Consider the following 12,913-nt stretch of genomic DNA (forward strand, 5'->3'; position numbering starts at 1 on the left):
CCACAGGATAATTATGGCACACTTTCTTGGAGCATCAGTTTTACAAAGATTTTGCAGGGAAGTGTTTTGTTATGTGCTTATGCAAGCAAAATTACTCAGAATTCTGCTTTTCTGGGATGGCTAAACTGGTGGTCAAAGAAGGAATTGGGATGACAGGTTTTTTTTGTTTTTGTTTTTTTTGCCATAAAAACTATCAGAGAAGAATATTTTTGTGTTCTGCAAGTATATGGAAAATGTGATATTTTCAGGTTATTGGGAAGCCCAATTATTGTATTATTGCAGGCACAATGTACAGGGAGAACACTGTGAAAACATCATGCTGATGTCATTGGCTTGCCTGGTTGGTACTGGGCCACTATACCCAATCAGATTATGGTTTCTTGGGAACTTTGATGAAGAGTGCATGTTTGTTGGTTGGGGTGTTTTTTTTTTTAATTCTTATTTTTAAAATATATCAGATATGTGAATATTTGCTAAAAAATCAAGCTATTAATATACAGGAATATATACTTATTTATTCATGTGTTTAGCAAATATTGATTGAGCACCTTCTGTGTGCTTGGCATTATTGTACACTGGTGATATCAGCACCACACTCTAACCAAGTGAGCTAACTGGCCACTATTACACTGGGGATATAATGGAGAAAAAGACAAACAAGGTCCTTGCTCTCATAGCCCTTATATTCTGTGGGGAAAGATAAATAAATATGGAAAAATTAAATAGTTAATGATTATGATTGCTAAGCAGAGAGTAATGGGGTGTTAGGATAGCATGTAATAGAGTGTGGGGGGAACCTAGATAAAATAAAAGAATTAAATATTCACCTAATAAAAAGAATTGCTTGCAAAGTTAATTTATTTAACAGACATTTTTTCAAGGCTGAATGTTCAGAATAAAATTATGATTTTTTATTTGACACATAATAAGATCAATGCAATGAAAATGAAGTGTGAGAGTTAGGTGAAGAGAGTACATTGTGTGGGCTTAAACCATTTAAAACTTAATGCTGGGCAGTAACAAGTGTTAGCAAGGATGTGGAGAAATTGAACCCTCATACATTGCTTTAGGGAAGGTAAAATAGTGTACTCCCTTTGGAAAATGGTATGGCAGTACTTCAAAAAGTTAAACATAGAGTTTACCCAGAAATTTCACTCTAGGTATCTACTCAAGGGAATTAAAACTGCATGTACATATAAAAACTTGTATACAAGTATTCATAGTAGCATTTTTCTTATTAGCCCCAAAATGTAAACAACCCAAAGGCCCGTCATCTGGATAAACAAAATGTGTTATATCCAGACAATGGAATATTATTCAGCCATAAAAAGGAATGAAATATGGAGACATGCTACAACATTAATGAACCTTGAAACATTATGCTAAGTGAAAGAAGCCAGACACAACCACATATTTCCATTTATTCCATTTCCATGATTCCATTTATATGAAATGTCCACAATAGGCAAGTCTATAGAAAAAGATTAGTGATTGTTAAGGGTTGGGCTGGGGTTGAGAAGTAACTGCTGATGGGTACAGGGTTTCTTCTTGGGATGCTGAAAATGTTCTAAAATTGGATAGGGGTGATGGTTGCACAACTAAAACCCACTGAATTGGACACTTTAAAAGGGTGAATTTTATGGTATATGAATTATATCTCAGTTTTTTAAAGTAATGCTTTAAATGTGATAAAAATTTATCATTGGCAACGAAATTAAAAAGTCATCAGTTATCTTTCTTTCCTTGAAAAGGTTTCATATTTTCTTGAGTATTAAAAGGAGATACTTTTAATCAGTCAGATGATATAAGTGACTTGATCATTCAGGTAACAAGAAAATGTCATCAAATTTTCCTTAATTGCCTTTAAATGCTGCATTGAACTATCTCTTTACCAGCTCATTGGCCAGTTATAGCTGCACATATGTATAAGTTTGAGTTCCTAAAATTCTGTGAAACTACCACAAAGAAACTCTGGGTGCTGAATCTAATGTTTTATCAGTGGTATTTTAATTCAGATAAGTTCTCGGAAATTGGTAGACTCAATGTAATAGCTTTTCTTTCGTTAACCCATGAGATAAGTTGGAAATATTTGGAGATTTTTCCTCCTAATGATGTAATTTTAAAACAATTACTATTAAAACATTATAATTTATGTAATAAAATGCAAAATTTGCATAGATTTTAAAGATACACATGTGACTTCAGAGACGTTTTTTGGGGTTAGTTGCTGACCTCTAAAGCCCCTGGAGATACATGTTTTCTTTTCTATACAATTTGGAATGTTTTGGTAGAAAAGTTTGAGAAGCACTGATACTTGTGAACAATAGTATTAAAAATGTAAGAGTACACCACCATTGGGCTGATGGATTCCACCATTCAGATTTCCCATTCAGGTCTTCAGAGAAAAAAAGTATAAATATTAATAGATTGCCTTTTACACTTTGACCCATCTTCTATACTTTCAAATAATATAGAGGTTATTATATTAAGCTGTATGTAATAGCCAAGACTGACGGCCGGGCACGGTGGCTCACGCCTGTAATCCTAGCACTTTGGAAGGCCGAGGCAGGAGGATTGCTCGAGGTCAGGAGTTCGAAACCAGCCTGAACAAGAGCAAGACCCTATCTCTGCTATAAATAGAAAGAAATTAATTGGCCAACTAATATATATAGAAAAAAATTAGCCAGGCATGGTGGCGCTTGCCTGTAGTCCCAGCTACTTGGGAGGCTGAGGCAGTAGGATTGCTTGAGCCCAGGAGTTTGAGGTTGCTGTGAGCTAGGCTGACGCCATGGCACTCACTCTAGCCTGGGCAACAAAGTGAGACTCTGTCTCAAAAAAAAAAAAAATAGCCAGGACTGAGGTAGAATTTTTTTTTCTACACTCTAGATGGTTTAAAGGGGTAGAGAAACTGTGGCTGGCCTTGAGTCCACATGTGGCCTTCTGGATCCTTGAGTGCCACCTTTTAACTGAATCCAAATTTTACAGAACAAATCCTTTTAATAAAGGGATTTGTTCTGTGAAGTTTGGATTTGGTCAAGGGGCTGCACTCAGGGATCTGCAGGGCCACATGTGGCCTTGAGGCCACAGGTTCCCCACCCCACTAGGTTTACAGCTTTCTAATAGTATTTTGTGACTTTGCTTGCAAAAAGCTATCACTGAGTGTAGCAGGAAGGCTACGTTATGTGTTTCTCAAATGGCTAGGCCCATTCTATTTGCATTTCTTAGCCCTCCGCACTGCATGGTACTTGTTTTCATCTTGGTATCAGGAAAACGATAAGGACTTTTGAGTAGTGAAACTGACTTAGGTTCAATCCTGACTCTTACCTTCTCTATCATAGTTACCTTAGACAAGTCACTTAACCAGTCTTTTAATCCTTAAAATAATCTTATACATATTATCCCAGTTTTTACAGAAAAGATTGACTTTTAGATAAAATAATTTGCCCATAGTGAAGCAGAGTTTGAACCAAACTGTCTTGATTCCAATAGTCTTTAAATTTTATCATTAAGGTAGTAGTAAGATGATAAGAGTATCCAGCCATTAAAAGATAGACTATAATAGAAAGTAATGGTCTTGCTATAAATTCTTTTGTCACCATTTGTAAGCTGTGTACTCTTGGAAAGCATCTTTCAATCTCTCTCTTTGTTTTCCTCATCTGAAAAATGAAAAGGATGATACCTCATTAATTTGTATTTGTTTTTTCTAAGCCTTGCTTTTAGTATCATTTGGCTTAGGGGCTGTGATATAATGAGGAATTAGCAGGAGGCAAAAGTGAAAATAGTTATAGTTAGAGTGGTAGTTAGAAAGGAGACATGTTTTCTGAATAGACTAGGAGCTCTGTTAGGACAGGGACTGTTTTTTTTTTTATCCCTTTTGCCCCTGCTCCTAACATATTACCTGGCACATAGTAGACTGTTGAAAAATGATGGATTAATATTGCATAATGGGATTATATATTGTCTGCTATACTTTATTTGTAGATAAACTTAAAGTCAATTTGGATTCAGAACAAGCAGTGAAAGAAGAAAAAATAGTGGAGCAACCTCCAGAGTCTGCCACTGAACCAAAGCTGGCAGCTCCTGCAGGCCTGAAGAAATCCAGCAAAAAAGCAGAGCCTGTTAAGATGCAGCAGAAGGAAAAAAAAAGGTAGGAAAATGTTGCTTGTGGGGGAAGAATGTCTCTATTGGGGGTGAGAAGGTCTGTTTGGGTTTATTGACAGCAGGCAATTTTCAGTTGAGTACTAAATCCTACTTAATGCCTTAGGGTTACAACTATACCACCAAAATGAAGACAGAAGCTCGTTAGCTTATCTAGTGAAGTGGAATCAGCCAGTTTGAATGATTTAGAGCCCAAAGTAATTTTTTTGCCTCATTGATTTAAATTGATTGTCTTTCCTCCCTTAATTCATTTTAAATTTGTGGACATGCCATAAGTGTGCCTAATTTGTGTGTGTGTGTGTGTGTCTGTTTTTCCCTTTAGATTGCCAAATGAGGGGTTACTGTTTCTAGTCAAATTTAAGAGAAAAAGTTCTTTGTTTTCTTTTTATATCAGTGAGTTTATTTTTCAAGTGGTAAAATGTAATTAGAAAAGAAAATAAAAAGCACACAAGCTATTAAAACTAGATCCAGGAATTTGAGACACTACCTCATAGCTGGTAGGAATTAGTCTGTTGAAAGAAATTTTAAAGGACACTGTCAGCACTGATAGGCCCAGAAAGACTTGACTTTGTGGTAAGGTTGGGGCTACTCGAGTTCAAAACATCAACAAAATGGTGAAATTTTAGAGGGTTAGGGATCTGTCTAGTGGGAACATATGATATGGATGGATTAAAATGTCCCCAACCATGGTTCAAACACTGTTGATGGTTATTGCTAGGAATGCATTCAGTGTTTCACTACTAAGTAAGATGCTAAATGTAGATTTTTAATGCTGCCCTCTACCAGATTGAGAAAGTTCTTTTCTGTTCCAAGTTTGCTGAGAGGTCTTATCATGAATGGGTATTGAATTTTGACAAATGCTTTTTCTGCATTTATTGAGATGCTCATATGGTGTATTTTTTAATATTGTGAATTACATTGGTTGATTTTAAAATGTTAAACCAACCTTGCATTCTTGGGATAAGCCCTGATTGGTCATGATACATTATCCTTTTTATATATTGCTAGATTAGATTTGGTAATAGTACACTAAGCATTTTTTGCCTCCTAAGTTTATGAGGTCTTTAGTCAATTATTTTCTGGTAACGTCTTTGTCAAGTTGCAGTATGAAAGTTGTACTAACTTATAAAATTACAGTCATGCACTGCTTAACAATGTTTCAGTCAACAATGGATCACAAATGACGGTGATCCCATAAGATTATAATAGAGCTAAAAAATTCTTGTTGCCTAGTGATATAGCTGTTGTAACATGGTAGTGTAACACATTGCTCGTGTTTGTGGTGATGCTGATGTAAACATACCTACTGCAATGCCAGTTGTATAAAAGCATAGCACACACAATTATGTACAGTACATAATACTTGATGATAATAAATGACTATGCTTCTTATTTATGTGTTTACTATACTTTTTATCATTATTTTAGTAGTCCTACTTTTTGTTTTTTGAGACAAGGTCTTTCTATGTTGCCAGGGCTGGTCTCAATCTCCTGGCCTTAAGTGAGCCTCCACCTCAGCCTCCCAAAGTGCTGGGATTACAGGCATGAGAGGTATGAGCCACCACACACAGCATAGTCGCCCTACTTATATATAAAAACAAGTTAAATGTAAAACAGCTTCAGGCAGGTCCTTCTGGAGATATTCCAGAAGAAGGCATTATCATATAGCTCTGTGTGTGTTATTGCCTCTGAAGACCTTCCAGTGGGACAAGATATGGAGGTGGAAGGCAATGATATTGATGATCCTGACCCTGTTTAGGCCTAGGCTAATGTGTGTGTTTGCGACTTCATTTTTAACAAAAAAATTTTAAAAGTAAAAAAATTAAATTTTTAAAAAAGCTTACAGAGTAAGGATTTAAAGAAAATATTTTTGTACAGCTGTACAGTGTGTTTGTGTTTTAAGTGTTAATACAGAAGTCAAAAAGTTAAAAAATTTTAAGTTTATAAAGTAAAAAAGTTACAGTAAGCTAAGATTGGTTTATTATTGAATAAAGAAAAATATTTTTTAATGAATTTATTGTAGCCTAGGTGTATAGTGTTTATAAAGTCTACAGTAGTGTACAGTAATGTCCTAGGCCTTTATATTCACTCACCACTCACTCACTGCCTCACCTGTAGCAACTTTCAGTCCTGCAAGCTCGATTCATGGTAAGTGCCCTATACAGGTGTACCATTTTTTATCTTTTATACTATATTTTTACTGTAACTTTTCTATGTTTAGATATGTTTAAGTACACAAATACCTTGTGTTACAATTGCCTACAGTATTCAATACAGTAACATGCTATACATATTTGTAGCCTAGGAGCAATAGGTTATACCATAAAGCCTAGGCGTATAGTAGGCTATACCATCTAGGTTTATGTAAATATACTCTATGATGTTTGAACAACAAAATCACCACACAGTGAATTTCTCAGAATGTACTCCTATCATTAAGTAATGCATGACTGTAATTGGGAAGAGTTTCCTTTGTTTTCTGAAGGAGTTTGTATGAGATATATATTAGTTCTTTCTTAAATGTTTGATAAAATTTAGTGAATCCAGGCCTGGATTTTATTTATAAGATTTTTTTTGTGTGTGTGAATTTGATTTCTTTAAATAGAGCTATTCAGATTCTCTAGTTGTTCATAGATCATTTTTGCTGAGTTATGTTTTTAAAGGAAGACGTCTGTTTCATCTGAGTTGTTGAGTTTATTGGCATAAAGTTGTTCATAATATAGCCTTATTTGAGTTTCTATAGAATCTGTAATTGTCACTACAGATTCCTTCATTGTTTCATTCCTGATTGGTAATATATATTTCTCTCTCTTTTATCAGTTTTGTAAAGGACTTGTTAATTTTATAAATGTTTTCTATCTCATTGATTTCTACACTTATCTTTATTATTTCTTTTTACTTTGGGTTTAATTTGTTCTTTTTGTACCTTGAGGTAGAAAGAAATGTTGATATTTAAAGTTACATAAGACATAAGGTACTTGTGACACAGACTGTGTCTTGTATATATTTGTGTTTCTAACACACAATAAGCCCTTGAGAAATTATTTGTTGGTTGAATGAGTAGTGTAATGGAATATCCAGAGGAGCCAAATAATGTTAAGATAGAGTCTAGGTTTTTTATTATGTCATTAGAACCACTTTAAAGGATATCTATGCCTTTGCTCATATTGTTCTTTCTCTTTAAAATATTTATCTCACCTTTCTACCTGATGAACTTCTACTTAGCTTTTACGTTTTCAGAGTCATATACCATAACATTTTTTGTGTGCAGTAAAATTTATCGTATTGCATTTTAGCTAGTTGTGTTTGCCAGAGCTTCTTGAGAACAATATTTTCTTCTAGATCTTGCATCTTCAGTGTTTAGTAAAGAGCCTTGTATATATGTAGTAGCTGCTTATTTAATGCTTGTTGAATGATTGAAAAGCTAATAGGGAAAGTAGGAAGAAATTTGAAAAGATTCTTGATTAACCTGGTCATAGCTTCCAGTGGTCTGTAGAGGCTAAAGAAATTTTTTATTCTGGTCACCCCATGAAGTGACCTAGTTGTGGTCAGTTAGCAGACTATCCTTAAAAAGAGTCCTCGTGGACTACTCTTTTCTGCCCTTTGGAATTAAGATCGTGGGTTATAAAGCAGAACTCATAGGAGCCTATGAATACTTAGTTTTTGGTCTCTGTAACATGTTTAATTTATTCCTGGATAGCAACAGGGGGAAGAGAATAGAGTTATCTGATGATGAGACAAAGGAAACTGAAAATATGAAGAAAAAGAGGAGAAGAATCAAACTTCCTGAGTCTGACAGCAGTGAAGATGAAGGTGGGCATTACTATTAATTTTTGGCTAAGAGGGTCAGTTTGTATTTTGATGCTCAAGTAGCTAAAAAAGTAATTTATTTATGGGTCACAGTGAGAGTAGTAGTCCTAGCATTGAGAGACATAGAGCACTTACTTCTGTTTGAAATCTACTTTTAGCCTTTTGACCAGAACCTTGATCTTCTTCTGGTAATTTGCCAAAATAACGTAACATAAAGGGAAAGAGTATGTGGATTATTATTATTATATATATTATCTAAGACATTTTCTTTCCCTCCCTCCCTCCCTCCCTCCCTCCCTCCCTCCCTCCCTTCCTTCCTTCCTTTCTTCCTTCCTTTTCCTTCCCTTTCCTTCCCCTTCCTTCCCCTTCCTTCCCTTTCCTTTCCCTCCCTCCCTCCCTCCCTCCCTCCCTCCCTCCCTTCCTTCCTTCCTTCCTTCCTTCCCTCCCTCCTTCCCTCCCTCCTTCCTTCCCTCCTCCCTCCCTTTCACTGGATATTTCTTTGGCTACTGTCATGTGAATCTTTTAAGAATTGTGATATTGTAGGTATAAAGGGTATCAATGTGATGTTCCACACCACATAAGTAAAACCATGGTAAACTAGAACAATCTACTGTACCATTGTTGGAAGGAAATGACACTGTGTACTCTTCTAGTTTTAGGCTGTGGACAATGTTGTAAGATAAGCAAACAGAATAAAGGCAAGAATCTCGCCAGGAAAAATTAATAGACTTTTTAAAAAGAATATCAAGTATTCAGTGAGCCAAGATCTCTTACCGAATTGTATAAAGGAAAGTATAAGCCAGGCGCGGTGGCTCACGCCTGTAATCCTAGCACTCTGGGAGGCTGAGGCGGGTGGATTGCTTGAGGTCAGGAGTTCAAAACCAGCCTGAGCAAGAGCGAGACCCCGTCTCTACTATAAATAGAAAGAAATTAATTGGCCAACTAATATATATATAAAATTAGCCGGGCATGGTGGTGCATGCCTGTAGTCCCAGCTACTCGGGAGGCTGAGGCAGCAGGATTGCTTGAGCCCAGGAGTTTGAGGTTGCTGTGAGCTAGGCTGACGCCACGGCACTCACTCTAGCCTGGGCAACAAGCGAGACTCTGTCTCAAAAAAAAAAAAAAAAAAGGAAAGTATATATTAATAGAAAGACAAGGAGGCTCAAGAGAAAGACACCTGGACCGAACTGGCACACTGGATGACTCTATCCTGAAAAGCCTACTTTGAGAGCCAATGATGAAAAGCTTGAGCTGCTGTAATCAGTTCTCTGTGAATTCATGGCATAATGGGTATAAAACATTTTAGGGAATGTGGGGAAACCTAGTCTAAAGGAATTCAGTACACAGACAAAGACCAACAAACTGATACTAACAGAGGTTAAAGAAGAATAATAAATGCAAAAAAGGAACCTCCTATGCTATCAAAGGACAAAACTAAACTTGTAAGATTCTATTCTTACCAGAAACTAATCTTAAGAATTGATGATGGTAGCAGAGGGTTCCAAAAAAAGGTATTAGCTGAACTGTACAAGTGAGTGAAAAAATAAATTATATATACAGATGACAGTAATGCAAAAGAAATAAACAGATCTAAGAAATAGTGCCAGGAAGTTGAATCTCTCTGTGATAGAGGTACCATCTTTTTTTTTTGAGACAGAGTCTCATTTTGTTGCCCAGGCATGAGTGCCGTGGTGTCAGCCTTGCTCACAGCAACCTCAAACTCCTGGCTCAAGTGATCCTCCTCCTGCCTTAGCCTCCTGAGTAACTGGGACTACAGGCATGCACCACCATGCCTGGCTAATTTTTTCTCTATATATTAGTTGGCCAATTAATTTCTTTCTATTTATAGTAGAGACAGGGTCTTGCTCTTGCTCAGGCTGGTTTTGAACTCCTGAGCTCGAGCGATCCGCCCGCCTAGGCCTCCCAGAGTGCTAGGATTACAGGTGTGAGCCACCTCGCCCACCCAAGGTACCATCTTTGATCTTCTGTGGATTTAGATCCTACCATTCATGCTTACATGTTAAGGATTATAGCCTCTGATACCCTGTGAGAAGTACAATGCCCTTCAAAGGTATAGTTTTTAATAGCTCTTTGGAATGAACAGGGGTAGGGCATTGTGAGCATCTCAGAGGGGCAGTTACTATATTTTCATTCCATATCATTTATCAAAATGCTTTGACCAAGGCTACTGAAAGAAAGATGGGCAACTCCATACAGACACTTGGGAAAATAATTAGGAAGTAAATTTAGGAATATGTGCAAATTGGAACAATCTTCCGTATTTCCAATCAGGAAAAGACTTTGGGGAAGATTCTGGAAAAGTCTTTGAAACCATCAGCCTAATGTACATTAAAAAGGAGACAGCTCTAAATTGAGGGATTACTTGGCTGATTGAGCACTCATTACATACTTCTGAAATACTCTACAGTTCTGATCCACAGCCCACAAAAATAATACCTGTGGGTGATTAGAAATATGAGTGGGCTTATTTAGTTTTGAAAGGAATATGAAGAAATGTGATGGAGGCAAATAACCTATAATAACAGATGATACAGAGCAGAGGCTCTCAGATTTTTTCCTCAGGCAAAGATAGTTTTTGGTATCTGACTAAATTTATAAACCTCTGCCATTTGATTCTTAAATTTCTTCTTTGTCTCAAAGCCAGTGAGATTTTATTTTAAACCTTTACACAGTCTCTAACTTATTGCTTTATTTGTGTTACTCTGAATATGTCATATTAATTCAATATGCTGTCTTAAGCTAGAAATTTACAGAAGAGTAGCATGAGTGGAGGAAATGCAAGGACTTTACAGTCAGACCTGGGTTTAAATCTTACCTCCACCACTTACTGTGTGACTTTAGGCAGATTACTTAGCTTTTTTAATTCCTTGTTTTCTCATCTCTAAAGTGGGGGTGTTATCACAAACCGTGTAGGCTTTTTATGAACATCAAATAAGATAGTATGTCAAAAGTGCTAGGACAGTGCTTGGTACATAGTCCGTTTTCTTATTATTCACTTTACTTTTCCTGTTGAGGTGTGCAGTAAATGTTTAGCAGTAGTAGACATACTGGCAAGTACCTTCTTTCCCAAAATTTCATTAATTTCATATTTGTAACTCTCTACCCAAGCGACTGTTCATTCTCCTTCACCCTGGCAGGGTCATAAGTACCTTTAGTGGTTCTACATACTCTCTTTGTAAAGAAAACAATAACAACAACAAAAAACCAGACCCAGAAAGAAATAACATAAGAATAATACCTACATTACTAGGAAGAAATATAGTTTTTTGTGTGTTTTTTTTGAAACAGAGTCTCACTTTGTTGCCCATGCTAGAGGGAGTGCAGTGGCGTCAGCCTAGCTCATAGCAACCTCAAACTCCTGGGCTCAAGCAATCTTCCTGCCTCAGCCTCCCGAGTAACTGGGACTACAGGCATGCACCACCATGCCTGGCCCATTTTTTGTATATATGTATTAGTTGGCCAATTAATTTCTTTCTATTTATAGTAGAGATGGGGTCTCACTCTTGCTCAGGCTGGTTTCGAACTCCTGACCTCAAGCAATCTGCCGGCCTAGGCCTCCCAGAGTGCTAGGATTACAAGCGTGACCCACCTCGCTCGGTCGGAAGATATATAGTTTTAACCAATATGTTTAAGTCTCTGCTAACATTTTCAGTCCTTTCAAGTTGCTTATGGAGAATGTTAACCAAATAATCCTCATTTTTAGGCAGGATAGGCATTTTTTTTAAAAATAATGAGTCCTAGGAAGCTGTGACTGCTTTCCAGGAATTCTAATTACCCATTTCGGCAAGAGAACTCTTTGGCAAACAAGTGGTTACATTGTTAGACCCTTGAAATTAGTTTTACCACAGTTTTTATTCTGCCCCAACAAAGCTTGCTTTCCTGGGGTCAGTGATGTTTGACTACTTGTGTATCTTTCATCTGAAGAGCTACAAATTTGCTGCAAATTGATGGATTGATTGGGACAAGGTCTAGCTCTGTTGCCCCAGCTAGAGTATAATGGCGTCATCATAGTTCACCGCAACCTCAAACTTCTGGGCTCAAGCAATCCTCCTGCTTCAGCCTCCCAAGTAGCTGGGACTGCAGGCTTGCACCATCATGTCTGGCTAATTTTTTAAATGTTTTCATAGAGACAGGGTTTCTCTGTTGCTCATCCTGGTCTCAAATCCTTGCTTCAAGTGATCCTCCCAAAGTGCTAGGATTACAGGTGTGAGCTACCACACCTGGCCTGTTTTATTTACTTACAAATATGTTTAAAATATACCAGTGTATCAAGGATTAGTTATGTCAGTAAAAATGTATTGTGTCAGGACACCTTTTCTATTTAGGACTTTCAGAGCTCACTTGCACCAACCAATCAGGGCTCATCTGTATCAACCTATCAGAACTCAGCTGCACTGGGCAATTAGAACAAAGGGAGTATCAACCCTACAGTTACATAAATAGGGTTGATTGCGAGCCTGAGCAGGAACTTTTACTATATGTTCTCTGGAATGTACCTTCTCTTCTCCCCAGTTTGCAAACTGTTCACTGGAATAAAGTCTTTTTTCTGCCCCATGAAAAAAATGTTTTGAGTCAGAAAGTTGGGCTTGTTAAAGACTAAGGCAGACAGACATAGATTATAGCATATGAACATGGGCACATTTTTTTCTCAATTTGAACCTCAGTTGTATAAAACAGAAATAATGGTGATTTTGTGGGGTTATTATGAGAATGAATGATATTTGCGAAGTCTAGAAAATTCTACTTGTATTCCCTATCCTTAAAATATTCTCTTTTTAAGTTTAAACAAAGTAATAGATACACAATTTTAAAAGTCAGATAAAATAGAAGTTTTATAATAGGTAATAATCTCCATTGACTTATCTAATTGATGCTTCTCTGGTCAACTTTCTCCCATCTGACTTCCATCTTCCAGAGATTTGTT

General features: G+C 36.8%; 1 protein-coding gene across 5 annotated transcripts in view; it reads left to right on the plus strand.

Annotated features, from left to right (window-relative positions):
• POLD3 (DNA polymerase delta 3, accessory subunit) overlaps nt 1-12,913 on the plus strand; it is a 103,419-nt gene that overhangs the window by 80,412 nt on the left and 10,094 nt on the right. For 3 of the 5 annotated variants that reach the window (XM_012745085.3, XM_012745084.3, XM_012745081.2), the window contains exons 8-9: nt 3,982-4,147; nt 7,859-7,971. In XM_012745085.3, coding sequence (XP_012600539.1) covers nt 3,982-4,147; nt 7,859-7,971 — 279 coding nt within the window. The remainder of the gene's footprint in view (nt 1-3,981; nt 4,148-7,858; nt 7,972-12,913) is intronic. The other 2 variants (XM_012745080.3, XM_012745083.2) reach the window with 1 other exon arrangement.

The sequence above is a fragment of the Microcebus murinus genome, chromosome 4 (assembly GCF_040939455.1).
Source record: "Microcebus murinus isolate Inina chromosome 4, M.murinus_Inina_mat1.0, whole genome shotgun sequence".
Lineage (NCBI taxonomy): Eukaryota > Metazoa > Chordata > Mammalia > Primates > Cheirogaleidae > Microcebus > Microcebus murinus.